Below are 27,153 nucleotides of genomic sequence, written 5' to 3'. Positions count from 1 at the left end.
CCTGTGTTTATTTATTTGTGGTCTTTTTAAAATTAGGTTTAATTCCATTAAACCTAATTTTGAGTTTAAACCAGCTCCTAAGCCTTAACATATCTGTTGTGCTGAACAGACTCATCTGACTACTAATGAGGTTTGGCTGGGACTTTTCAGTAATTATTATAGTAATATGTTGTTATACTGTTGTTTGCTATATTGAATATCCATTGTAATTTTCAATGCATTTATTTTTGCAAGAAGATTTTAAATTTAAACCATGTGGTTCATGCAGTATCATTACTGAACAGGCCTAACCTTGAGATCCATAATAAATCTTGACAGAAATTTTCCTATATATTTTGCTACTTTTGAAAGCTAACTTCTCAAATACATCTATGAGATTTTCTTCTCTGAAGTAGAAAACTTTATGCAGGTAATTTTCAGACAACTATAAAAATAAATCACACAGGATCTCTGGCTATAAAACTACTTTTTGAGCAACGAAAGTCTGAATTTAAGTGAAATTAAAGAAATTAAGTGCCTTTAATATCAACTAGCATAATGTTCAAGATTTTTATTATACAAACAATTGACTAACCTGAAGTAGCAAATATTCCTCCCACAATGCCACAGAGACGAACAAAGAATCTCCAAATGGAATGTGGCTCTTCACTAACTTTTACTTTAACAAATGACATATCATATTTAAAGTAGATTCCTGGAACACCGTGACTACCAGCATCATGATTTACAGGTCGATCCTAGTAAATTAAAGCAAGTATTATGAGTGCTACAATGGTAATATATAAATCAACAAAGGAATACAAATTCTGTTGGACCTTCAAGTCTGTATCATTCAGATTTATTTACTTACTGAGATTTATTAATGAGATTTATTTAGTTACTTAATTCTTCCTTCTTGCCATTTAACCTTGATCTGTGTATTCTCCTTAACCTCCATCCGGATTTATCCTATTGCATAAAGTTCTGCCTGCTCTGGACATGAAGTATCAAGCTGTCTTAGGTCTGGCCCTCTTTTTATTTTTCCAAAGACATACAAACAATTGATTAACATGAAGTGGCAATCATTCCTCCCACAATGCCACGTGGAATGTGTATGTGTTTATATATCATATGATGCACTTGTGTTCATTCATTGTGATGTTGCATCTCATCTGCATTTGACTGTTTACTGTTACATAGCTTCATACTAGCTAATATGTATATGGTCATTTAATTTTCATTATTTTTCTACTCCTTAAATATTTTGACAAATTTTCCATGCTTTTTTTTGCTTCATACACTGGTATTAACTAATTTTATTTCATTAATCGTCCAGATTTTTTATGTATATTAGTGAGAACCTATCAAGGCTGATGGATTCTGGGAATCTTAGTATCTAATTTTTGAAATTTCCTTCTAGACTGGCATACTTCTTTGCTGAAATATGTAATATGCAAAATAGTCCACATTTATTATTTGATGTCAAAACTTAAAATACCTCAGTCTTTGTGAAATGTAGCAATGATTAGTAAAAATCAGTTGGTAATATTTCTTAATTAGGAAGGTCAATCTGAATGCAAAAGAGCTGACTGAAAGCATGACTGCCATTTGGACATGATGCAAGTCATTTCTGCATTTGGCCCTTCCACAGGTCTGTTTTAGGTGAGCAGACAATTTTCAATTCTTTTGAACATGAACAGAAAAGAAAGAGAAACATTTTCCTGAAAGCTAATTGTCACATGGCTGACTTTGGAAAATAGCCAAAGCTAAGATAAGAGTCAAAAATTTAACATGGAATTTGAGGTGGGGGGGGGTTCAGTCCATATCATATGAGTATGAATTGTTTCATCGATGTGATAAGTTTAGTGCAAATGTTTGGATCATAAGGCTGAAATAGTAATCCACCCAAAGAAATGAAGCATTTAGAGCAACATATGGATGTGTTGTTTCAGTGCAAAAAAAAATCCGAATGCATAATCTCTGCACTGCTTTCCAGCCTCATTTCAGGCTGGCTTCCCTCCTCTGATCTCCTAAGAATCCACTCCCCCCCCTCTCTGTTCCAGGTGTTGACAAGATTCTGCATTAAATTTAGGCCAGCATATATCAAGAAATTATCATTCTTTTACTTAATAGCTTGTAATTGTATTTTAAAGCTTTTTTTTTTTTTTTAACTTGAAAATTTATCTTACAAACTGTTTCATCCTACCTATAAGTAGGAGGGTGCCATTAAGTTTAGCCAGCTGTTAAAAGTTTGTGCATATGAGCAGACATTAAGGAAGCAACATCTGTTGAGTTGTTCTGGTTTGATTGTTATAGCGACTGGAATGAGAATGTGGTTCTCCTTCAAGAGAGAAAAGTAAAAAAGTCACAGGAATGTATTTGGAGACTTACAGATTTATTCAAAACTGTTTTACTTGCAAATGATGAACCATCACCATAAGATAAAAATCTAGATAAAGGCTTTTAAAGGATAAAAAATTGCAGTTTGAATTCCTACAGTAGTTTTGGACTGTTTTCTTCATTCTGCATTTGCTCTGGTCATCAGATAAAACTAAAGACAGGACATTTATTTGTTGCAAGACAGAAAAAAGGAACTGATTTCATCTATGAAATGACTGTTTAGAAAACTATCAAGCTAACAGTTTATTTGAAGGGTTTTTATTTTATGGATAACTGAAGCAGGGTAAAGTTTTCTGATAAGATTTTTATGCTGAAGTATACTGCAGTGGGGCAAGAATATTTCTTTCATTTTAAGGAAAGATCATTATTTAAGAAGAATGTTAGCTTTGAATCAGAGAGCTGACTTTCATTTTTAAACTGATTTTGAATGTATTGAAAAACCAAAATTGTTACTCCTAGAAGGATTAGTAGAGGAATTTGTTTCCATAAAAAAATTATATTTTTTAAAGTCAATTAAACAATTCTCTTGTCATATTTATGAGACTAAGATAATCAGTGAATGTAATATATGAGATTTATTTCAAGGTTTGAGGAAACCAGTGTCCTTTTAAAATAAATAAATTGGAAAGATTCCAAATAATACTCTTGGGTATAAACCTAACTTTTTTTTTTTTTTAAGGTGCAAGAAAATACACACAAAGAAAAAAAAAAAAAATATATATATATATATAAAGACATTTTCATTATTTCACAAAAGGTAATGTAAAAACCTTTCTGCATTTTCATCTGACATGACATAAAAGTAAATAAATAAAATTTAAAAAATAATAACTTTTCTTTCACAGTCTCCAAAAGTTAGATAGGGCTAAATGGCCTCGCCTACTCCTGGTATACGAGAATAAAAAGGCGTTAGCTGAATTTTTTTTAATTTAACTTTTCTTTTTAATCTGTACAGAAAACTGGTAAATCACTGGTTGTTAACTGTGTCAACCAGTTCTCATAATTCTCTCTGGAAGTGTAATATTTTGTGTATACTATTAATAATGCAAGTATATATAATGTAGATAAGCATAGATAAAAGCTGACCAAAAGCAATCTTCCTACTGTTTTAATTAAATTTAAAATAAATCATTACTTTTTTTGTTTTTTGTGAATCCCACCCACAAAAAAGGTTGTAAATCTGTATTATATTAGCACTGTGAATGGGTTAATGGTCATGTAATCTGGGAACCCTGCTCAAGATAGTCAACATGGAACGTTTTTCAAGCCATTTACAGCTCCAGTAAGCAAAGGATGATCTCATCTTTTAAAATATTTACAAATAAGCTAATCTTTCCTAACTTTTTATTGTATATATAATGCTTTTTTTTTTTTTTTTTTAGGAAATTTATTGACCTTTTTAGTTAGCTTACACTAGCTACTTAGGTGACGCTTTTTGGAATTGTCAGTTATTGTTTAATTTGAGTTTAACATGTACTGAAGATGCCTGTGACACACAGGCGAAAATTATACTATTAAAAAAATCTTTTTACATGAAATTTTCCGTCATTAATTTTGTATTTATATGTCCACTCACAGTATTCCCTTACTAAGAGTTATCACACAAGCAATATCAGCACCTTATAAAGATTACAATGCTACAGTAATCTTTAAAACAGAAACATCTGAATCCTTCTTTACGGTGACAACAGGAGTCCTGCAAAGTGATGTACTAGCACCTTATTTGTTCTTGGTATGCTTGGACTACATCTTCCAGACCATCAACACAAAAGATCTTGGTTTTAACATTAGAATATCCACCCACACCATGTAAATAACTAATATTAGCTTTGCTGATGATGTTGTACTTATTGATACAGAACCAATAAATGCACAAAAACATCTCGGTCTACTAGAGACACAGGCTAAATTTATTGGTCTGCAGATCAACATGCAAAAGTCCAAAGCATTCTAAATAGGTTATGAAAACTTTATACTTCATATCAACAATAAACCCTTAGAAAGAATAAAAGACTTTCAAATATCCTGGATCGTACATCAGCAATACAGAAAATGATATTAGAAAACGTAAACAATTGACTCTAGTCTTCAATAACAAACTCCACCCCATCTGGAAATCATCATTAATATCATTAATGACAAAATTAAGACTATACCATACAACCAGTAGATCTATTTTCTTGCATGGTTCTCAAACCTGGACAATAAGCATCAAAAAAAAACTACAAATCTAATTAACACCTTTGGAACTACGTCTCGGACTGATCCTTGGATGGACCATGTCACTAACTCTGCTGTGCTAAATCTGGCTAAGCAAGAATGACTTGTCAATATAATCAAAAAACTGCAACTCAGATGGCTTGGACATCAACTCAGACATCCTGAAGTCTCAGCCTTTTTGGAATCCCTCATCCTGTACAAACCAGAAGATGGCAATCGCAGTAGAGAAAGGCCATGCAAACAATTTTGGCAATACATATGTGAAACCATCAATAGGCTGAAAAACTCCATTTACCAGTTAGCTCAAGATAGAGAGACTTGAAAGACCATAATTTGCGATCTTCAATTTTTAATATAAATCTCTTTTCCCTTTTGTGAATAAACTATGATGATGATTCCAGAAAGTTGGATTTAGGACTCAATATATGGAAAATTCATACTTATACTCAAAATCTTTATTTTAAAGAAACTGTCTCTCAGTACTATGACAGACTGACTAGTTTGAGTGCAGTTTTAAATCAGACAAAAACAACACAGATTCCATAGAATTATATTTTTCATTGTAGGAATGGACTGAAAACAAAGCTTAGATATGGGAAAGAAGTAATTACGAGAATTAAATTTGAAATCCAGGCTTCTTTCACTCCTTTTCCCAAGCTCTGTTCCTTACTCAGCAAACCTAAAAAAAAAACATAACAGCTTAAAATATTCTGGCATTTACCGTCTTTGGTGCAACTGCAATATGCCCTGTTTTGGTCACACTGAAAAATCCACTGAATTACACCTGGAAAAAATGACACAGATTCCATAGAATTATATTTTTCAGTGTAGGAATGGACTGAAAACAAAGCTTAGGAGGTCTGTATATGGGAAAGAGTCTGCGCAGTTAGCCTAGTCGCTGTGTGCTGTGCAACCATATGCCTGGGGAAGGTGTCTTGGGTTTGATTCCTGTCGGAGACGTAAGGAGCTCAAGGATCTTCCTCAGCCATAGCCAAGTTAGCCGGTCTTGAGCACGGGCAGTAGGGTTCTCCCCCCAGTTTAGCTAGGGTATTTTTCATTCTGTAAGCAGGCAAACCATCCCCCCATGTGTGTTCACGGGGGGGATGTCGCGAATACCTCCAATAGGGATGCAGCAAAGGAGTGGCGTGCCAGGTGCATTATTTCGCTGTGACTCCTCATTAGGAGGAGACCCAACCTGTCTGAATCAGATAGAAGGGAGAGATAGATAGATAGATATGGGAAAGAAGTAATTACAAGAATTAAATTTGAAATCCAGGCTTCTTTCACTCATCTTCCCAAGCTCTGTTCCTTACTCAGCACACCTAAACAAAAACATAACAGCCTAAAATATTCTGGCATTTACCATCTTTGGTGCAACTGCAACATGCCTTGTTTTGGTCAGACTGAAAAATCCACTGAATTACGTCTGGAAGAACATATGAGAGATATCACATATGGTAGAACTAGTGAAAACACACTGTCTAATCAAGTCTATCAGTCATCCAGTCGTCTGGAACAAATCAGAAAACATCTTTAGATGCTATGACAAACTATAAAGAAGAATTGTGGACTCCAAGGAAACTGTCCTTACTGTATTACATCTTAACACTAACCTCAGCTATAATCAATTTTAATTGTTACTATGCTGCTATCCAACTTTGGTATTCACAAGACCATTCCCGGGTGTATGCGCCTAACAACAGTGGTATCCAGAATGCCTTCAAATGTCAGTAATACATTGGCAATTTAATTTATAGCTTTCTCTTGCAATGTTTTTTGTATTTCTCTATGTAATGCACTTGATGAAGTCTACTAAGAAGACGAAACTAGTTGTGTATTTTAATTAAAAATAGAAATACTATTTTTTATTTATCTATCAGCTTCTAGTCATTTAATCTACTTCAAATATGTCCATTATGCCATATATGATATAATGGATTTACTTGGCTGAGAGACAAAAGTAAAAAATACTATTTAATTAAGTAGGTAGACTGCACGATTAGTTTCATCTTCATAGAGGACGTCTTCAGGTGCATAACAAGAGGGAACAACCAACAAAAATTTGCAAAAGAACAAAAAATCTATACATTAAAGCATTAGCGTATTAACATTTGAAACTGTTCTGTGTATCTCCTCATTGTTGGGCGTGCACATGTGTTCAACATTTCGTGAACGCCAAAGTTGAATGGCAGCGCAATGCCAGTCTGAGAGATTATAGCTGAGGTTGGTGTTGAGATGTATTTGATTGAGGATGATTTCTTTGGATTCCACAATTCTTCTTTCTAGTTCATCATAGCATGGAAAGATATTTTGGAACTTGTCCCATAAGACTGGATGAATGAAGTTTTCCTCATTAGGATCAGCAGAATTCAGGACATGCCTCGACAGAGAACTAGCTCTGGTTCTGCCATATGTGACGTCTCTTTTATGTTTCCCAAGACGTAATTCAATGGATTTTTCCATCTGGCGAAAATAAGATTTATTGCAGTTATACCAAATTCAGTAAATGCCGGGATATTTGAGGTTTTTTTTTGGGGGGGGGGGGCTTACTGAGCAAGGAATGGAGTTTAAGAATAGGAGTGAAAGAAGTCTGGATGTTGTATTTTTTAAGTACTTTGGCCAATTTGGCAAAATGGAACTGATATATGATAGGGATGTGTAGCCATTTTCACTATTTCTATCTTCAGTATGGCGAGGAGGTGGATTGAAAAGTAACTTATTAACTGTTTATTTTGAATAATCATTTTGTTGAAAGGAAGAAACTGAAGTTTCTTTGTTAATAGCTTCTTCTTCACATAGGAGTGAGTGAGCACATTTGCCTAGCATCGATATAATACCAAATTTTTGAGGTAATAGTGATGGAACTGTGCATGGAGATATCTGTTGGTGTGAGTTGATTTTCTGTAAATAGAGATTTTTAATTTCTCAGAAATACAAGTGAGTTTGACATCCAGGAATGGAAGAGAGCTATCAATCTCTAATTCTACAGTAAATTAGATTTTTGGGTGTTGACTATTGAGGTGGTCACAGAAATTCTTTAGAGACTCAGGACCATGGCTTCAGATTAAGAAGTCATCGATATATCTTTTCCCCAATTTTGATTTCCAAGGAAAGGAGGAGATAGTTTTTTCTTCAAAAGATTTCCAAAATTCAATAGATTTGCTAGTATGGGTGATAACGGATTGCCCATGGCTAAACTAGAGTTTTGTTTGTAAATAATGCCTTTAAACTGGAAATAGCCAGAATTAACACAATGGATTAATAAAGACAACTTTTTTTTGATAATTTATCTTTTAACAGAATAAGAACTTCTTCTGTAAGTACATTTGTGAACAGAGAAACGACATCAAAACTAGCCATCATTTCTTCTTTTTTTGAATATTTATGTTTTCGACACTCGAAACAAAATCAACAGAATTTTTGGTTGAAGAGGTCAAGCAGAATAAGTACTTTAGGGATTTTGCTAAATACTTCGAAAGTTTATAAGTAGGTGAATCAATGCCTTCTACAATTGGTCTTAGTGGAGTATTTTCTTTGTGAATTTTTGGTAATCCATATAATCGAGGGATTAAAGGATGAAATGAACGAAGAGATAATCGAATATTTCTAGGAAACTCTGTAGTTGTTCTAAGAAGGTTGTTTGTACAGTTATGCAGTTCAAGAGTTGGATCTCTGTCAAGAATCGAATAAGTATCTGTTTGTAATAATTGGAACATTTTGTTATTATAATCTTCGGTTAGATGGGGCTAAATGGCCTCGCCTACTCCCCGTATACGGGAATAAAAAGGCGTTAGCTTTTTTTTTTTTTTTTTTTTTTTTTTTTAATCTTCAGTATTCGGGATGACAGTGGCATTCCCTTTATCTACAGGAAGAATTATTACATCTTTGTTTTTTTGTAGTTTAGTAACTGCTTGACATTTTGTTGGAGAGATGTTGTCTGCAGGGGATTTTGCATTGTTGATAATAAAAATAGATTCCGTACAGAGTAAATTAGCTTCTTGAGTAGGAAGGAAAGAGGTCATATTTCTGAGAAATTAAAAATCTCTATTTACAGGAAACCAACTCACACCAACAGATATCTCCATGCACAGTCTCATCACTATCCATCTCAAAAACTTGGTATATCTCTACGCTAGGCAAACGTGCTCGCTTACTCCTGTGAAGAGGAAGCTATTAACAAAAAAAACTTCAGTTTCTTCTCAACCTTTCAACAAAATCGTTATTCGAAACAAAGTTAATAAGTTACTTTTCAATCCACCTCCTCGCCATACTGAAGATAGAAATACATGTAGTGAAAAAGGCCACATATCCCTAATATATATCAGTTCCATTTTGCCAAAATTCTTAAAAAATACAACATCCGGACTTCTTTCACTCCTCTTCTGAAACTCCGTTCCTTGATCAGTAGGCCCAAATAAAAAAAAACAACATAACCTCAAATATCCAGTGTTTACTGAATTTGGTGTAACTGCAATAACCCTTATTTTGGCCAGACGGAAAAATCCATCGAATTACATCTTGAGGAACATAAAAGAGACGTCACATATGGCAGAACCAGAACTAGTGCTCCGTAGAACCCTGTCCTGAATTCTGTTGACATTAATGAGGAAAACTTTATTCATCCAGTCTTATGGGACAAATTCCAAAATATCTTTCCATGCTATGATGAACTAGAAAGAAGAATTGTGGAATCCAAAGAAATCATCCTCAATCAAATACATCTCAACACCAACCTCAGCTATTATTTCTCTCAGACTGCCATTGCACCGCCATTCAACTTTGGTGTTCATGAGATATTGAACACATGCCCAACAATGAGGAGATACACAGAACAACATGTTGGTGTGCTAATGCTTTAATGTATACATTTTTTGTTCTTTCGCAATTTTTTGTTGGTTGTTCCCTCTTGTTATGCACCCGAAGAAGTCTTCTATGAAGACGAAACTAGTTGTGCAATCTACTTAATTAAATAGTATTTTATACTTTTATCTCTCGGCTTTCAGTCATTGATCTTTTTTTTTTTTTTTTTAAACACACACACGCACGCACGCACACACTTCATTAATAAAATATATAAAAATGAAACTTAGTTCTCAAATATGTAGCATAGTGAAACACTAAATATATAATCTTGGGGATAGAACCTGTAAAATTAGAAGAAGATAATACATGGTATAATCTATTTAACAGGACAAAAGTTGTAAATGTAGTAACAAATTAACAAATGGTGCAAGTTGTCAGGATTATGAACATATGATAAGTGTCGTAGTTGTAAACTACAGGGCTCTGGTAAGACTCATGATGTTATGTTTGATGACATAAAGGCATTTGAAATGAAAGTAGGAGTTTTTAAGTGACTAGTGTAGAGACTAGTTTAAGTAGACAATGAGAAATTTAGATATTTTTCAAACCTAAAGAAATACATTAACGATCTCCACAAGGATGACAAAACAGACCTACAATGTCTTCAAAAACTATTTTTAAATGTCAATGTGTCAACTGTTGAGCAGTTCTCTCTAAGATTTGTTAAGAGAGTTAGAAGAGACTACAAAATTCATTAAGTTTCCAGACACTATAAAACTGGATGAATTAAACTTGCAAATGTTTTCATGGATAAATATGGATGATTTTAAAATGCAGTTGATTGATTTTCAAAGTAGCTCAACTTGGAGGCAAAAATTTGTTGATCTCAGAGTTGACGTGGAAGATATTGGAAAGGAGCTATTAGAGATGGGAGTAACAGAGGTGTGGAAAACGAGGTACTAAGAACTTGGAATACCATTCCAAAAACTTTTGTATGTTTCAAAACCCTTTCAACAGCATTACTATCCATTTTTGCATCTATATATTCTTGTGAATCATTGTTCTCAGTGATGAACTTGGTTAAGTCCCGTGATAGGAGTAATAGCCTTACAGATAAAACTAGTAGCACATACATATCTCAAAAGGTTACAAAATATAAACCTGTTATAAATTATCTGTCATCAGTGTGCAGCAGCAGAAGCTCATTTAAACTATTTTTCTTTCTCTAGTTTTGATTTGATGTTTTCTACTAAAAAATGGTAAAGATTAACTTCTGTTTAGTATATTATGTAGGTAAAATAACATTTTATTTTATCTGTAATTTTTATGTATTACTCGTAAGGGATTGAGAATTAATAAAATAATATCTTTAATTTTATTTTCTTTTATTGTGCTAAATTTAGTCAAGTAAAACGATTATGATATTGTGCACTGTAACGTATTGAAAAAACTTATGTCCGATTGATCTTTATTAAAAAAAAAAAAAGTAGAATTATTGTTTACTCTTTTGCTGATCTTAAAAATTGCATCTTTAAATTCTGTGGCTGTATATGGCAGCTAGAATTACACTTAAAGGCAAATAAAAATATCCACACTATCAACAGGGTAGAAGAACTTTTAAGTAAAAATTCTGCCATTAATTTTTACATTCATTCAATCTTTCATGACTTACAATATTCTTTGATTTTACCGCTCTAGTGTGATTTCTGATTATTTGCAAAGATTCTCCCAATATTTAAAAGACACCAAATAATATGTTCCGTAAAATTTTGGTTGGCACGTGAGAAAATTTTGCATCAAAGATTTGGAGATTTTGGCACATACTGGTTGCCCAACCCTGATGTAGAGGAATATTCACACCATATACAGACCAAGAAGAAGCCTCTCTGATGAAGATAAACTAAAGACAAAAAGAGAGACAATGGCTGACCAACTGCTTGTTCACACTGAGGAGAGTCCAAGTTTTCTTAGTTTTCTCTGGATGTCAGACAAGACTTACTTTGATCTCATGGAAAAGTTAATTTTAAAAATAAAACATCATGATCTAGGGATCACAACCACCAAAAGAAGTTGCAGAAATATCTTTAACATTCAGAAAAATGCATTTGAGTAGCAGTTTCCTCAAGAGATCTTAGCCCATCTTAAGGGATAGTAATGCGCGTTATTTCCTCTGTGTTTGAAGAGGAAGACATATTAAGTAGTTTTAATATGTCTTCCTCTTCAAACACAGAGGAAATACCGCGCATTATGTACAAGGCATCGGTGAACGTATAGCAAAAGTTTTAAAACCACTGAATATTTTTGTTGCCTTTCGACCGTTTAGAAAAATCTCCACCTTTCTCACTTCTCCTAAGGACAAGCTTCCACATCTTAATCATCCAAGTGTCTACCAGATTCCGTGCTTTTGTGGATTATCTTATTTCGGACAAAACGGGAAGATCTGCCTCTATTCAGCTAGAAGAACACCAATCTTACATTGAATACTTTAAACCTGAAAAGTTTGGACTTTCTGAACATGCCATCTTCACTAGACACAGGGTTCATTGGAGAAAGACAAGAGTTCTTCACAAAAGTCAGTTTCTCATGGAACGCCTTTATAAAGAAACATGTGAAACTCTACTTCATTCTCCTAACTTAAACAGATCCGACGGCTTACATCTATCCCCTTTATGGGAGATAGTACTTTACAAATCAGCTAATCTTTCCTAACTTTTTATTGTATTAATTTTTTTTTTTTTTTTTTTTTTTTTTTTTTAGGAAAGTTATTGACCTTTTTAGTTATCATACACTAGCTACTTAGGTGGCGCTTTTTGGAATTGTCAGTTAGTGTTTAATTTTGAGCTTAATGTACTGAAGATGCCTGTGACTCACAGGCGAAAATTATACTATTAAATAATCTTTCTACGTGAGTTTTTTCCCTTATTTATTTTGTATCGAAATGAGAAGAAGTTATGATCTCCAGGGTTAGTTGGATGGTCATCACATATGCTGCAAGTTAAAAATAAATAAAAGGGGTAGGCAAAGAACTGAAAGAAAAACATCAAGAGTCACTTCAAGTCTCCAATTACAACGAAACACAAGCAGTTGTGTTTCATTGAGGGATGAAGATCATCTATTACCTAGAAATATTTTTTTCTTTTTGTGGACTGCTTCTTTAACTTCCTGCATTCACCATGGAGTTATTTCTCTATTATTACAGATAAACAATTTGCACTACATGTTTCCCAGGAGTCAATCAAACAATGGTTTCTTCAGATTCTGTTACTCTGTTTCTAAGGTTTCGTTTTTAATTAAAAAAATAAAACAATTAGAATCAAATATGCAAATTTCACTGCATATTTGATTCAAGATAATGCTGAGGTTGTTCCAGTAGCTGTAATTTTAGTGACCCTAGTGGAAGTTAATACTGATATCAACACATAAACACAAGAGAATTACACGATGAATGGTCAAATGAATCAAAAATTATGAATAGAAATATACTGCAAAGGTTGTGAAGACAACTCAGAGAACTGCTGCAATATTGAGTAGGAAACTGACCATGAGAGATAAAATGGTGGTGGTTCCATTGTATAAAGCTCAGAATCTAGTCACTGGAATATGAAGGGTGTGAAACAATCTTGGGAAGGGTGCGGAGATGGATAACGAAAATGATATCTGGACTATAAAATTTTGGTTATGAGGATAGACTGAAGGCATGCAAACTACAGAGTTTGGTGGAGTGAAGACAAAAGGGAAAATATGATTCAGACATTTAGGCTGTTGGAGGGCTATTATTAGATTGATAATGGGGAGATTTTTCATATGGTAAAATGAGGAGAAGGAACAAGGACAAGAGCCATCCCTGAAAGTTGCAAAAGAAAGCAGTCAGTAAGAGGGTAAGAAGTAGGTTTTTTTTGCATGGAATGCATTGTCTGAGAGGGTAAAAGTGCAAAGGATGGATAGGTTTAAAGAGTGATATGACAGATCTTGTGATGTCTAGCATTGACCTCCCACAGTGAGTCTTATAACTTCACGGAGGTCAGGAAAATAATATGTATTATAAGAAGTGGTTGATTTCCAACAAAATACATTATCAGTGATAACAAATTACACAAATTCAAAATGAGTTAAAATTCAAAATAATCAACTAACTATTCATGGCAAGTGCTATATGCTGGACAGATGACATCAGACTAATTAAACCTAAATAATAATATTAAAGCTAACAATGCATTTCAAAAAAATAAATAATAATTACTGTTGCTGAGGAACAGATTCAGGTAAGGAATTCCAGTTTAAATCGCAATGCAATACGACTGTGGTGTCTCCTTTAAAAAAAAAATGCTTTAAAATAACTTCTATGATGCCATTTTAAATTTTGTATATTTTTCCAAAGGCTACTGAATGGTTGTTAGCCCAACATATGAAAGATGACATTCACATGGTAAACAGCGGTGTCTCTGAGAGAGTCTCTCCTTGGTGGCAAGAAATTAGACAGTTTGCTGATAAGAAAATTATAGACCTGATATGACATTTTTTTTATTATTCTAGCAATAGATTCGAAGGTTCCAGAAATATAATGGAAACTCTAGAATTGACAGAAGATTTATAAGAGATAAGACAATATAAATCAGGTCTAAGAAAGCATGGAGCTAACACAGAATGCAAAATACTTTGGAAAGACAACTAATTCATAGAAGCCATGCTTAATACAAACTTCTGCTTAAAGAGAGCTCAAAAGACTTGTTATAAACCTTCTGTTATAATGAACTCTTTTTTTTGGTTCTTGTTGGAACATTTCTTATTTATTTCTATATCTAATTATAGAATTGGCAATTATAGGGGAAAGAGAGAAATGAAGTCCCTTGAAACAACAATTATGATAAATAGAATAAAAAAATAAGCAAACCGTATAATAACACTGCGATATACTGAAAAAAAAAAGCATTCAAAAATAAAATAAGATATGCTGAAATTAAATGCTATCTCATACTTGTTCTGTAACTGAGTACTGGTATGTAGACACACTTGAAGACTGACGCAGGACCTCTGTTGGTACTATTTTCAAATAATACTGGAACATGTGGAAGTCTGTAATTTGTATAAATATAAATTATATTGTTTATTATTTTATATATATCTATATATATATGTAATTCATTTTTTAACTTGGGGATATTGTATATTAGGGTTACCAAGTAATTTTATAAGCTTGGTTATTTAACTCCTAATCCCAAGTATTCAAACGATTAAGTTTGCACCTGAAACACAGTTCAAGTCTGAAGATGGTACAACACCAGGGCAACTCATTGTAAAGGTGGGTAAAGTTCTGATCACTATTCTTAGTATTTTCCAATAATGTAAAGCACATCTCACTAAAAGATGTATATTGCAATGCATTATGGGTGGGGTCACTACCCAGACTGGTTTCAACCTTTTTTGAGGTCTCCTCAGTGAGTAGCTAGACTCTAAATACCAGTTTTAGTAATACAGAGCCTTATCAACTGTACCTATAGAAGTTGCTGCAAGGTGTTTTTATTTTTAATAAGAATCTCTGGAGTAGATATAGATGTAATTCATTTTTTAATTTGGGGATATTGTATATTAGGGTTACCAAGTAATTTTATAAGCTTGGTTCTTTAACTCCTTTCAGGCGCAAACTTAATTGTTTGCATACTTGGGATTAGGAGTTAAATAACCAAGCTTGTAAAATTACTTGATAACACTAATATACAATATCTCCAAGTTAAAAAATGAATTACATCTATGTCGCCTCCAGAGATTCTTATTAAAAATAAAAACACCTTGCAGCAACTTCTATAGGTAAAGTTGATAAGGCTCTGTATTACTAAAACCTTGGTATTTAGAGTCTAGCTACTCACTGAGGAGAACTCAAAAAAAGATTGAAACTGGTCTGGGTAGTGAACCCACCCATAATGCATTGCAATATACATCTTTTAGTGAGATGTGCTTTACATTATGGGAAAATACTAAGAATAGTGATCAGAGCTTTACCTACCTTTACAATGAGTTGCCCTGGTGTTGTACCATCTTCAGGCTTCAACTGTTTCAGGTGCAAACTTAATTGTTTGCATACTTGGGATTAGGAGTTAAATAACCAAGCTTATAAAATTACTCGGTAACCCTACTATATATATATATATATATATTTTTTTTTTTTTTTTTTTTTCCCCTCATCATTAATTCCACAACAAATAAGAAGGCCATTATTATTTTTCCTCTCTATGTATATATCCTTACACTGTATACTTTATGTTTTACATTGCAATGACCTAGAATTAAACAAAGCATGAAGCACAAAAATCTGGATTATAATGCTTGGGATATCTCTGGAGAATACTTCGGATTTTTAAACCTCCACTATTATAATTAAATCATATTCCAGCATTAAATTATAAATTAAAGATGCCAAGAAATTATATTCTTGGTTTAATCCTTTATCCAAGTGTAAGCAAATAAAATTTGCATGTGAAGTAACATCACGACTGGGCTGCTTGTATATAAAAGGCTAATGACTTCACATTAATTGCATTAGTATCCCATAATGCAACAAACATCCTTATGGACATGTATAATGCTATGCATTATGGGAAGGGCCATTACCCAGACCAGTTTCGACATTTATTGAGGTCGCATCAGTGGGAGCCAGTTCCAGAAGAGATACCAAGGTTGAAGTTATTTCTCATATACAAGTATTCTTTGCCTTAGTCGAGAAGTAGTCGGGTTATTAGGGTTACCAAGTAATTTTATAAGCTTGGTTATCAACTGCCTTAGTAGAATACTAAGGCAGTTGATAACTGCCTTAGTATTCTACTTAGTATTATAAAAAAGTAGCAACTTTTTTCATCTTCTTTACTGAATATGTTTGAGATCTGCCTCCACTGTCATGAGAGCAAATGTATGTTTTCATTTCTCAATTTTTTTTTTTTAACATATATCTGAATAAGTAACTATTTTTTTAAAAACAGTGCACTGCAAGAATTCTGATTATTAAAAAACTAAGTCACAAAAGAGGGCAAATGCATCAACTAGCTCATGTTGAAGAAATAAAAAAAATAATAAAATAAAATAAAAGCAACTAGAATTGTTTATTCAGAATGTACCTATATTCATTTCTGTGTTATACAGTGTTTTTATATTTCAGGTGACACATGCTTTAGAATAAGTTTTTAAAATTATAATTTTCATAAAAAATCTTAAAAAGAAAGTCAAACAGCTTCTAGAGATAAATTGTAGGCTCAAATATACAAATATTAGAGAAAAATAGAAATAAGAAAGAAAACTTAAAGACCCAATGGAAATATCTGAAGAAACATTTTGATTGATTCAGAGAGAGAAAGAGAGAAATAATGGAAGTTACATATGTAACAAAGTCAGAATATGCAGTAAGAAAACAATGTGTCATGGTAAAACTAAAAATATACAGTAAATTAAAGATACCAAGTAATTATATACTTGGTTTAATCCTTTATCCAAATGTAAGCAAACAAAGTTTGCACTTGAAGTATTTTCAGGACTGGGGCAACTCATGGTAAAGTTGGTATGACTTCATATCAATTGCCTTAGTATCCCATAATGCAAAGTATAATGCTATGCATTATGGGAAGGGTCACTATCCAGACTGGTTTCGACCTTTATTGAGGTCTCATCAGTGGGAGCCAGACACAGAGGGGATACCAAGGTTGAAGTAATGCAGAAGTTATATTTGCATATACGAGTTGCCAAAAGGTGTCAACCTTATTATTAAAATACTCTGGATTAGTTATAGTTTTTGGAAGTTTTTCCACTTGGTGATACTATAAATTAAAGATACCTTCCAGTATATCCTATGGCAGATTTCCAAAGCATAGTCTCACTGCAAGTCCTAAATCACTATAGTGGTGGGAATGGATATTAGTCTAAGTTCAGCAATTCTGATTAGTCATAGTAGGAGATTTTATAACTACAAAGGACCTGGTAAATAAACCTCCAACATGATGTCCTCTCAGCTGTCCGCCTTACTCCACAAAACCCCTTTAGTGGAACAGGTGTGTGTGTGTGATGGTGGTTTTTCCCTTTCAGTCATTTCTGACTCTAGGTGACTTCATAGGCATTGCACACAGTGTTCCTAGTGAGCTTTTTGCAGGATAGTTTGCCAATGCTCCCCTCCCCAATTTTATCCAGGCTCAGGACCATTATTTGGCTGGGATGTATTCATGAATGTAAACCACACGGGTGCAAACCACCCATGTGGTTCATGGGTAGTTTGCATGATCTGGGGACGAAAAACTGAAGTCTCTAGGTGAAAAGATCCCCTACCTCCACATGAGACTGGCTAACTCACTTTTCGTCAAGAGACCAGATAAAGGTTCCTCATGTCACTGACGGGACCCAGGTCATTCCAACCAAAGGGCTTTGTCTATACTGACTGAGCTACAGAGGTAAGGGATGCTAATTTTTTATATGGTTAGTTAGTGGTTGGAAGGTTATTTTTTTTTCGGACTTTTGTTAGTTTTTCAGATGTATCTTGAATATATGGAATGGTAATAGCTTTGTTGTAGACTCTGTTCTGGAGAGCGTGTATGTGGTTTTGGGGTTTTAACAATTTTTGGATGTAGTGGGAGTTGTAGCCATTGGCTAAAGTTTTGCAAATTGGGTCAAGTTCCATGGAGAGACTAATGTCATCAGAACTAATTAATTTAGCCCTGTTATATCATTTTAATACACTCATATTGCTGGAGGAGGAGGGTGTTCATGAATGTATCTATGAGTGCATGTGTGGATTTTCTGTAATCAGAAAATGCCAGAGATCCAACAGGCTGGCATGTAATTAGTGTCTAGGAAGAGAAGACTGTTGTTATTTTCTTTTTCTAATGAGAACTGGATCCTGGGATGATGATTATTTAAATGTTAAAAACATGTTGAGAGCATACTTGACTTGAAGGTGAAGATACTTCACCTACAAACAGTGTTTGCTTACGCTTGGATAAAGGATTAAATCAAGAATATAATTTCTTGGCATCTTTAATTTATGCTTCAGCCTCATTACTTAGTGTAGTGCCTGTGCACATATATATTATATTTTGTTCCCAGATAATGGCAATTTGACTTTGCTGAAATACTGGAAGTCTTAATTAAATTTATTTTATTTATTATATTAGTCTCCCTTGTAATTTCCTTAGAAAATACAGTTATGAATACCCAACATATAAGCCTAACCACCAAACAGACCAGTGCTACCTAAATACAATCACAAACATCCATGCCCATGGCAAGATTTGAACCTACAGTTGGAGAGCAGGTATGTTAACCACTTGGCCAACAAGCAATAAGTTACCAACAGAAAAACACTTCAAAATACTGCAATTACAAAATACATAAAGAATATGTACATCAAGAATAGATTCGAGAGTTGGGAGCGATGGGTGACAGTAGACTGAAGTTTAGAGGGCATACTGCAAATGTTACAAAGACTGTGGATAATAGTGCCACTATAATGATAAAAAGTACTCTAATATGTAGAGATAAGGAAGTGGTTGTTCTACTGTATAAAGCACTGGTCAGACCAAACTTAGACTATTGTGCTCAGATTTGGTCACCTGCAGGAGATAAAGGATAACAGTGTTGTTGGGAAAGTGGTTAGCATGTTGCCCAGATATGATAACACCGAGTTGAGAAGGAGAAAAGAGATAATGAATAGCAAGACGGCTAAGTTGTGTGTGGCATATGTAGTTCAGTTTGTGAATCTGTGGAGTAAATTTGAAAGGAAGTTGGAATGATTTAATACATTCGCAACAGGCAGTGTAAAATAATATCTCAAACTGATTTCATGTCATATATATATATATATATATATATATATATATATTATCATATGAATCTTTTTGCTTTACATAAATTGTATACTTTCTGTACCCAAAGGCTGCATTATAAACAGCAGTTATATGTATTTTCTGGAACTGAAAATTTTGCTTGCATATATGCAGCATAGAGACTGTCAGATGGGGAGTCTTTTTCATTATGAAGTGTCATTTCAGTTGTCTGTAATTACAATAATTGTTGCCAAATATAGTACAAAGACTGTAAAATGTCTCTGTACTGTATTAGTGATACAACAAAACTACTTGTTTTTCGTGCTTCTGCAGTATAGCATCTCTTGAGGATGGAATGTTTTTTATGGTATAGGAACATTTTTATTCCAGTCTCCGAAAACAACAGATGTAATAATTTATCTATTTCTGAATAAAAATAAATACTTACTTCTATGTATTATAAGAAGTGGTTGATTTAACAAAATACCAGCATATGTGAGATGTCTATTACTGACAAGTCAGAAGGCTGACAAAAATAAAATAAAAATAAATAAATAATATATATATATATATATATATACAGGATGTTTTAAAAAGAACGACCCGATTTCAAATAATTATATTTAATAATGAAAATGTGGTACAGTTACAAAACACCTTCTGTTGACTAGATGCCATCTTCTCATTAACTAAGCGTAGCGGCTATTTGGGCGCTAGTATCTAGCGGTCGTCATATCAAACTCTGGATCAAGGCCATTCACATGATACAAGTCGCATTCATCTGCGGTTCGTGGTTGCAGAGATATACAATTTTCAAATCTGGACATTCTTTTTGAAACACCCTGTGTGTGTGTGTGTGTGTGTGTGTGTGTATATATATATATATATATAACAAATGTAGGATTCGAGAAAGGGTGGATAATTCAAATGATGATCGGAAATTATTTATGTGCCCAATTACTAGATAAAATGTGTATATACTGAACCTCAGTAAATGCAGTTCTTAGAAAATCAAGAAAAATATAAATAAAACAGAGAAATAAATACACATAACAAGCACAACAAACTGTACAAGATCATGTGCTGCATCATCATTCAACATGTATTCCTGTCAAACCTAAATGAATCACCGGATCAACATTATTAATTCACTGGATTAACCCATCCATAGTTTTTTACTGAGCTGCAAAATATATACAGTGGCTGTTTATTATTATGTGACACCTCCAAAGAGTCCAAGGACTCAATGAAGGATGGCAAATCTACTACATAAATCCACCAAATTTATACTTTCCAAACAAATCACTTTCCCTCTCCTCAAGCTTTTTTTTTTAAATTATGCCATGCACTTCTCTCCATCCCTATAAGAAATTTTTACAAACCTGGATAGAGAAATTATGATAAATGGGAAAGAATTAAAACACGTATGATTTATTGATGATATTGTTCTTTTAGGAAACTATGCAGAACTTCAACAAATGATCACTGAATTGAATGTGCAAAGTAAAAAATAAAGGATTAAATATAAACAAAGAGAAAACAAAAACAATGTATAATAAATAAACCACCAAAAAAGCCAGTACAAATGGAACACTGGGAAACTGATACAGTAACCTCCTACATTTACCCAAGACCAAACAAAAGATCACAGAATAGGTTGACTGTAAAGAAGAAATTATAAGTAGAATTCAACTTGATTGGATAGCCTTTGGAAAACAAGATCACCATGAAGCACTCAAAGGAAACATCCCAATCTGTCTTAAAAAAAATTCAACAGTTGGATACTTCTGGTCATGAGCCTATGGAAGTGAAACATGGACTTTGACTAAAAAACTGACCAACAAGTTGTAGATTACCCAGAGGAAAATGGAAAGATGACTACTTGGTATTACCATTCTAGATCATCATCATCATCATCATGCATATCAAGGATTTAGGCCTAGCATGGCCTGTTCCGGCCTTAGAAGTCATCGCTGAATCGTTTAAGAGGACGTCCTGGTTTTCTTTTTCCTAAAGGCTTGTATTTTAAGGCTTGTTTTGGTAATCTTTCTGTTTTCATTCTTTGAACGTGTTCCATCCATTTATGTTTATATTTTTTAATTTTTTCTATTACTGGTTCTTGGTTTAATTCTTTCATAATTTCTTCTTTTCTTTTGTGATCAAATAGGGTATACTTTGCAGTTTTTCTCATAAACTTCATTTCTGCTGTTGTTAATCTTTGTGTTTTTGTTTTATTGTCCAGATTTCGCTTCCATACATTAAGACTGGTAGGGCTAATGTATTGTATACTTTTAGTCTGGTTTGTTTTTGAACTAGGTTTGGTTTAAATATAGAGTTAATTACACCTGTTATTTTTAAATATTTTGCAATTTTTACGTTTATATCTTTTTCATTTTCATATGCGATCATACATCCTAGGTAGTTAAATGAATTCACCTGTTCTAAGATCTTGTTATCTATTACTATTTTAGTTCTTACTGGATCTTGTCCTTTAAAGGCCATAGTTTTTGATTTTTCTGTTGATATTATCATACCATAATCTTTGGATATCTCATTTAGATCTAAAACAGCTTTCTGTAGTTTATCTTCAGAATTTGTAATTATTATTTGGTCGTCAGCAAAGAGGAGAGTGTTTAAGTTTACTGCAGGAGAAAGTTTAATTCCTTGATGTAAATTTTTATTCCATTTTATTATTATTTCATTTAAGTAGATATTAAAAAGAGTTGCTGACTCGAGGGGACATCCCTGTCGGAACCCTTGGTTTATCTCCCTTGTATATGATAGCGCGTGATTTAATCTTATTTGTATTCGATTATTTTCATATATACTTGTGATAGCTTTTAGGATATTATTTGGTATTTGTCTTTCTTTTAATATGTTAAATAATATGTTTCTTTTAACTTTGTCAAATGCTTTTTCAAAGTCAATAAATGCAATATGTGTTTCTAAATTGTATTCTCTTCTTTTCTCTATTATTAATTTTAGGCAAAAGGCTGGGTCTATACATGATCGTCCTTTTCTAAATCCATTCTGTACTTCTAAAATAAAGTTTTTGGAATATTTCATTAGTTTGCTATTTAAGATTCTGCTATATATTTTGTAACAGGAATTTAGTATACTGATACCTCTATAGTTTTTAGGGTTTTATCTATTACCTTTTTTAAAGATAGGAATCACAATTGCTTTTTCCCATTCTATTGGGGGGGGGGATGCCAGTTGAATAAATTTTATTTAAAAATAATAAGAGTCTTTCTTTGAATCTAGTTCCTGCATATTTATATAATTCTAAACCTAGTTTATCTTCTCCAGGTGATTTTCCATTTCTTGTTTCTTTCAGGCTGATTTCTAATTCTTCTTTAGTTATTTCCTTTTCATTAATTGTTTGCCAGTTGTCTTTTTTAAAATATTTGCCTGTCCATAATTCTGTGTAGTAATTTAGAAATTCTTCTAATTTCAATTCAGTGTTTAATTTTATGTTTTCTTTGGTATCTGCATTTAAGTGTTTCAAAATTTTATATACATTGGGTCTTATTTTATATAAATCATGTTCTAAATTAGAAACAAATTTGTTCCATGATTCTCTATGTCTTTTTCTGACTTCTCTTTTAGCTATGGCTCTTATTCTTTTATATTCTATTTCATCTTCTAATCTTTTACTGCTTAACCATTTGTGATAGGCTTCTTTTTCTTTTTGATTATTTCTTTCATTGTATCATCCCAGATCTTCAGTTTTTTCCTTTTATTGAATTTTTTGGTTTTTCTTAAGCTTTCATTTGCTGCTGCATTTAGTATCGTTTTTATATTAAGCCATTCTATTTCTATTTCTTCATTTTGTTTTATTTTGTTTAGATATTGGTTAATGCTTTGTTCATATAGCCATTGTACATTTGTGTCATTCAATAGTCTAGTTTTATAAACAAATGTTTCAATTTTTCTTTCTGTTCTTGTTACTTGTAGCCATTTAGGTGGTAATCTTAATTTTATTTTAACAAGGAAGTGGTCACTGCTTATTTCATATCCTCTGTGAACTCTCACATCTAGTGAAAATTCTGATGTCTTTTCATTTAGTATAAAGTAATCTAACATTGATTTCCATTCTCTTGCTGCCCAAGTATATTTATGTATGTCTTTATGTTTATAGAAGGAATTCATTATTTTTAGGTTATTATAAACTACAAAGTCAATCAATTTTTTACCATTCCTGTTTAGAGTATGTTCTCCATGTATTCCTATATTATTATTAATTTTCGTGTTTCCAATTCTTGCCTTTAAGTCTCCTGCTAAAATTACGTAATCATTTTTATTTATTTTATTATATGTTTTGAAGCTGATTATAAAAATCAATATTATCTTGTTCTCTTCCCTGTTCTGGGGCATATAAACCAATTATTGTTAAATAGCCTCTATCTATTTTTATTCTAGCTTCTATTATTCTTTCATTCCATAATTTATAATGTTTTAACTATTTTGAAAGGGAGTTATGAATCCAAATCATGACTCCTGCTTGTGCTCTTTGGTCTCTGTCAACTCCACTGTATATCACATTAAATTTTTCAGTTCTCATGGTTCCTTTTAATTTCTTTTTTGTTTCAGTTATTACTGCTATTTTAAAATTTCTTTCATTTAATAGTTGGTCTAATTCTATTTCTTTATATGCTATTCCTCTTACATTCCAGTTTGCTATGTGTATTATATTTTGTCGTTTCCATTTTTGTTTTACCTTTTCCATTCCAGGGTCGGTTCCTATATATTCAATCCGATTATCTTTTTCTGTCAGCTTACTAGTAGAATTATGTTCTCCATGTCAGAAGACTAGCCTGATGATGGAATAGTTCAGTGGTAGGGCTACTACCTTAAGGCTTCTGAACTAGCCTTCTTCCGAATTTAAACCCATAGTAGGAATAGGGTATATTGATGGGGGAAAGAGTAGGTTATAGAAGAATTACAGTAAGGTTTATAGATAGAAACCTAACCTAACCATTCTAGATAAAAAGTGCAATACTTGGATCAGAGCTCAGACTAGAATGAGCGACATTATAGCAGCCATTAAAAGATCGAAATGGTAATGGGCAGGTCATATTGCAAGAACTAACACTCAAAAAAATGGACAAAGTTGATATCAGAATGGTATCCTAGAGAGAGAGATGGAAAGAGAGCTACAGGCAGCCCAAAGAGATGGTAGGAGGATGAGAAAAAAAGATGGCAGGTACTCAGTGGCATAAAAAAGGCTCAAAATAGGAATGAATGAAAGACATTTGGGAAGGCCTTCGTCCAGCAGTTGACAGAAACTGGCTGATGATTATTTGCTCCATTCAGCATCTTATAGGATGCACATGTATTACCACAAATATTAATTATTAATAATGTATTTAGCCTCAGGGGCTCACTTTAGTGAGTACAGGCATGGCAAACCCGAGGTACCTGATGCTGGACCTTACTTCATGTAATATACATCTGTTATATTATCTGTAGACTGGTCCCTCCTCTTCCTCCCTTGCTTCTTTCTTTCTTTCTTTCTTTCTTCTCTTCTTGCTCCTTCCCCTGAATGCTATTAGAGTATTCGAGGGGAAAATTTTCCTATTTTGCTGTGTCATTTTGTCTTGTGCTAACAGGACATTATCAAACACTGTAACATGATCAGGCCATCAAAAAATATTCATACCACATCGTCCGTCGCGCATTCGGGTTTTAGGCAGAGGATCCCGTTCAAAAAATATGTTACAGTCTCCCTTAGACACCACTCTGCTAGAGGAAACTCCATCGATGGGCCCACTACCCATTTGGGGAAGTGTTTAGGGGCAGTGCAAAGAAATGGTTCTGCAAAAGGACTGAAATGACAACGACACCAGACTATGGCTTTAGGCAAACTGGAACACCTTCTCTCTGACATAGAAGGAGTTGGAACTGGTCTGAGGAAGCCAAGCGCTACCGGCTAGACTTAGTTGGGCTTTCTTCGACCAAGAGGAGAGGCTCTCGAACTGTCGACCTGGATAAGGGATGGAAGCTCTACTACTCTGGTGTGAGCCTGACAATGTCTGCTCAGGCAGGTATGGGGATACTCACAAGCCCCAAGCTGTCAGACTGTGTTGCTGAGTGGATCCCATTGGGGGGATAGGTATGTGTGTTAAGGCTTCAGATGAAAAACCATGATTTGGCTGTGGTGCAAGCCTATGCACCTAATCTGGAGTCAGAATACTCTGCCTTCCTAGAGGAAGTAGATGCTGCTTTGGACAGAGTGGCAGACATGGAATCAGTCCTGCTAATGGGTGACTTCAATGCACATGTTGGAACAGATGACCAGACATGGAGGGGTGTGGTTGGGAGGAACGGCGCCCCTGACCTTAACGCGAATGGGTTGAAATTATTGGACTTCTGCTGTACTAACAGCTTGTCCATAATGAATACTTTCTTCCAGCACAAAGGTCTCTGATTGACTTCTTTATAGTCTCAGCAGACCTACTTTCCTTAGTGTTGGATGTTCGTGTGAGAAGAGGGGCAGAACTGTCAACTGACCACCACCTTGTTGTGTGCACTCTACAGCTTCAGAAACCAGATGCTACCATCAACGCTGGCAGGCCTAAGAACCTATACTGTGTGAAATGGGAGGCATTGGAAAATGAGGCTGTGAGGAAGAATTTTGCAGATGACATTTCCTCCAGGTTCAAAGAGATTCCCAAGCATACTGCAGATGTTGAGAAGGAGTGGAAGCTGTTCAGAACAGCTGTCACTGCCTCTGCACTCTCATGCTGTGGCAGAAAGCAGCTCGGCGTGGCAACGGGCAGTGAGAAAAGGACATCTTGGTGGAACCAAGAAATCCAAAAAACTGTCCGGACAAAAAAGGAGTCCTACCTAACATGGCTTAGGGTCAGGTCACCTGAGATGCGTTTGCGGTATGCTTTTCGTGCCTCAGCATACCGCAAATGCATCTCTGCTGCTGAGGCAGTAAAGCAGAAGGCTTGGGAATCCTTTGGAGAAAGATTAGACTCATCCTATGCAAATGCAAATAAAGTATTATGGCAGACCATCCGCCGCCTTCAAGGGAGGAAATCGTGCACAGCAAGGGCAATTAAAGTCTCTGATGGTGCACTTTTAACAACCGAGAAAGATATCCTCCACAGATGGAGGGAATACTTTGAGAGCCTTCTTAACCTGGGTGGCACAGCAGTTGTGGACATCCAAGAGGTGCAGATCGGGGCAATGACTAGTCTCACAGCAGAAGAGCTCCATTTAGCAATAAAATCGGGCAGGGCTGCTGGCGATGATGAAATTCGGCCTGAAATACTAAAAGCCTTAAATCGAGACGGTGTTCTCTGGCTGACTCGAGTGTGTCAGGCTGCTTGGATATCTGGGCAAGCACCAAAGCAATGGCAGACAGGCAAAATAATACCAGTCTTCAAGAAGGGAGACCAGAAGAATTTCAGTAACTATCGTGGCATCTCGCTGCTCAGCCTGCCTGGGAAAGTGTATGCTAGGTGCTTGGAAAGACAGTGCAGGAGCATAGTTGAGTCAAAGTTCCAGGAAGAACAATGTGGCTTTTGTCCTCTGCTTAGCTCTTCCACAGATGACCTCCAGTGGACCCTGGATAGGTTTGTAGCTGTTTGTGCAGATGCCGGAATGAAGATCAGTGTGGCCAAAACTGAAACATTTGTGGTCTCAAGACAACCATCCCAGTGCACTCTACATGTAAGTGGAGTCCCAATGAGGCAGGTGGAGAAGTTTAAATACCTTGGGTCCATATTCACGAATGATGGAAAATGGGATGTAGAGCTAGATACTCGAATTGGCTTAGCAAGCTCAATATTGCAGGAGTTTGGCCATTCGGGAGTATTGAAGCGGGAGATAAGCCAGAAGGCAAAGCTGGCCGTCTTCAATACAGTCTATGTCCCCATCCTCACCTATGGTCATGAGAGTTGGGTAATGACCAAAAGAATGTGCACACGAATCCAAGTGGATGAAA

The 27,153-nt window shown here is 34.4% G+C and overlaps 1 protein-coding gene across 1 annotated transcript in view; it reads right to left on the bottom strand.

Annotated features, from left to right (window-relative positions):
• Positions 1-27,153, bottom strand: part of LOC150092818 (endoplasmic reticulum-Golgi intermediate compartment protein 2) — a 203,931-nt gene that overhangs the window by 18,116 nt on the left and 158,662 nt on the right. The window contains exons 9-10 of the mRNA XM_090414670.1: positions 14,378-14,475; positions 575-737 (exon numbers count right to left, since the gene is read on the bottom strand). Coding sequence (XP_090270796.1) covers positions 575-737; positions 14,378-14,475 — 261 coding nt within the window. The remainder of the gene's footprint in view (positions 1-574; positions 738-14,377; positions 14,476-27,153) is intronic.

This window comes from Typopeltis vanoorti, chromosome 25 (genome assembly GCF_054136105.1).
Source record: "Typopeltis vanoorti isolate ZY-2024b chromosome 25, IOZ_Tvanoo_1.0, whole genome shotgun sequence".
Taxonomy (NCBI): Eukaryota; Metazoa; Arthropoda; class Arachnida; order Uropygi; family Thelyphonidae; genus Typopeltis; species Typopeltis vanoorti.
The sequence above is the reverse complement of the archived record's forward strand: the minus strand, read 5'-3'. Positions and strand labels throughout refer to the sequence as shown.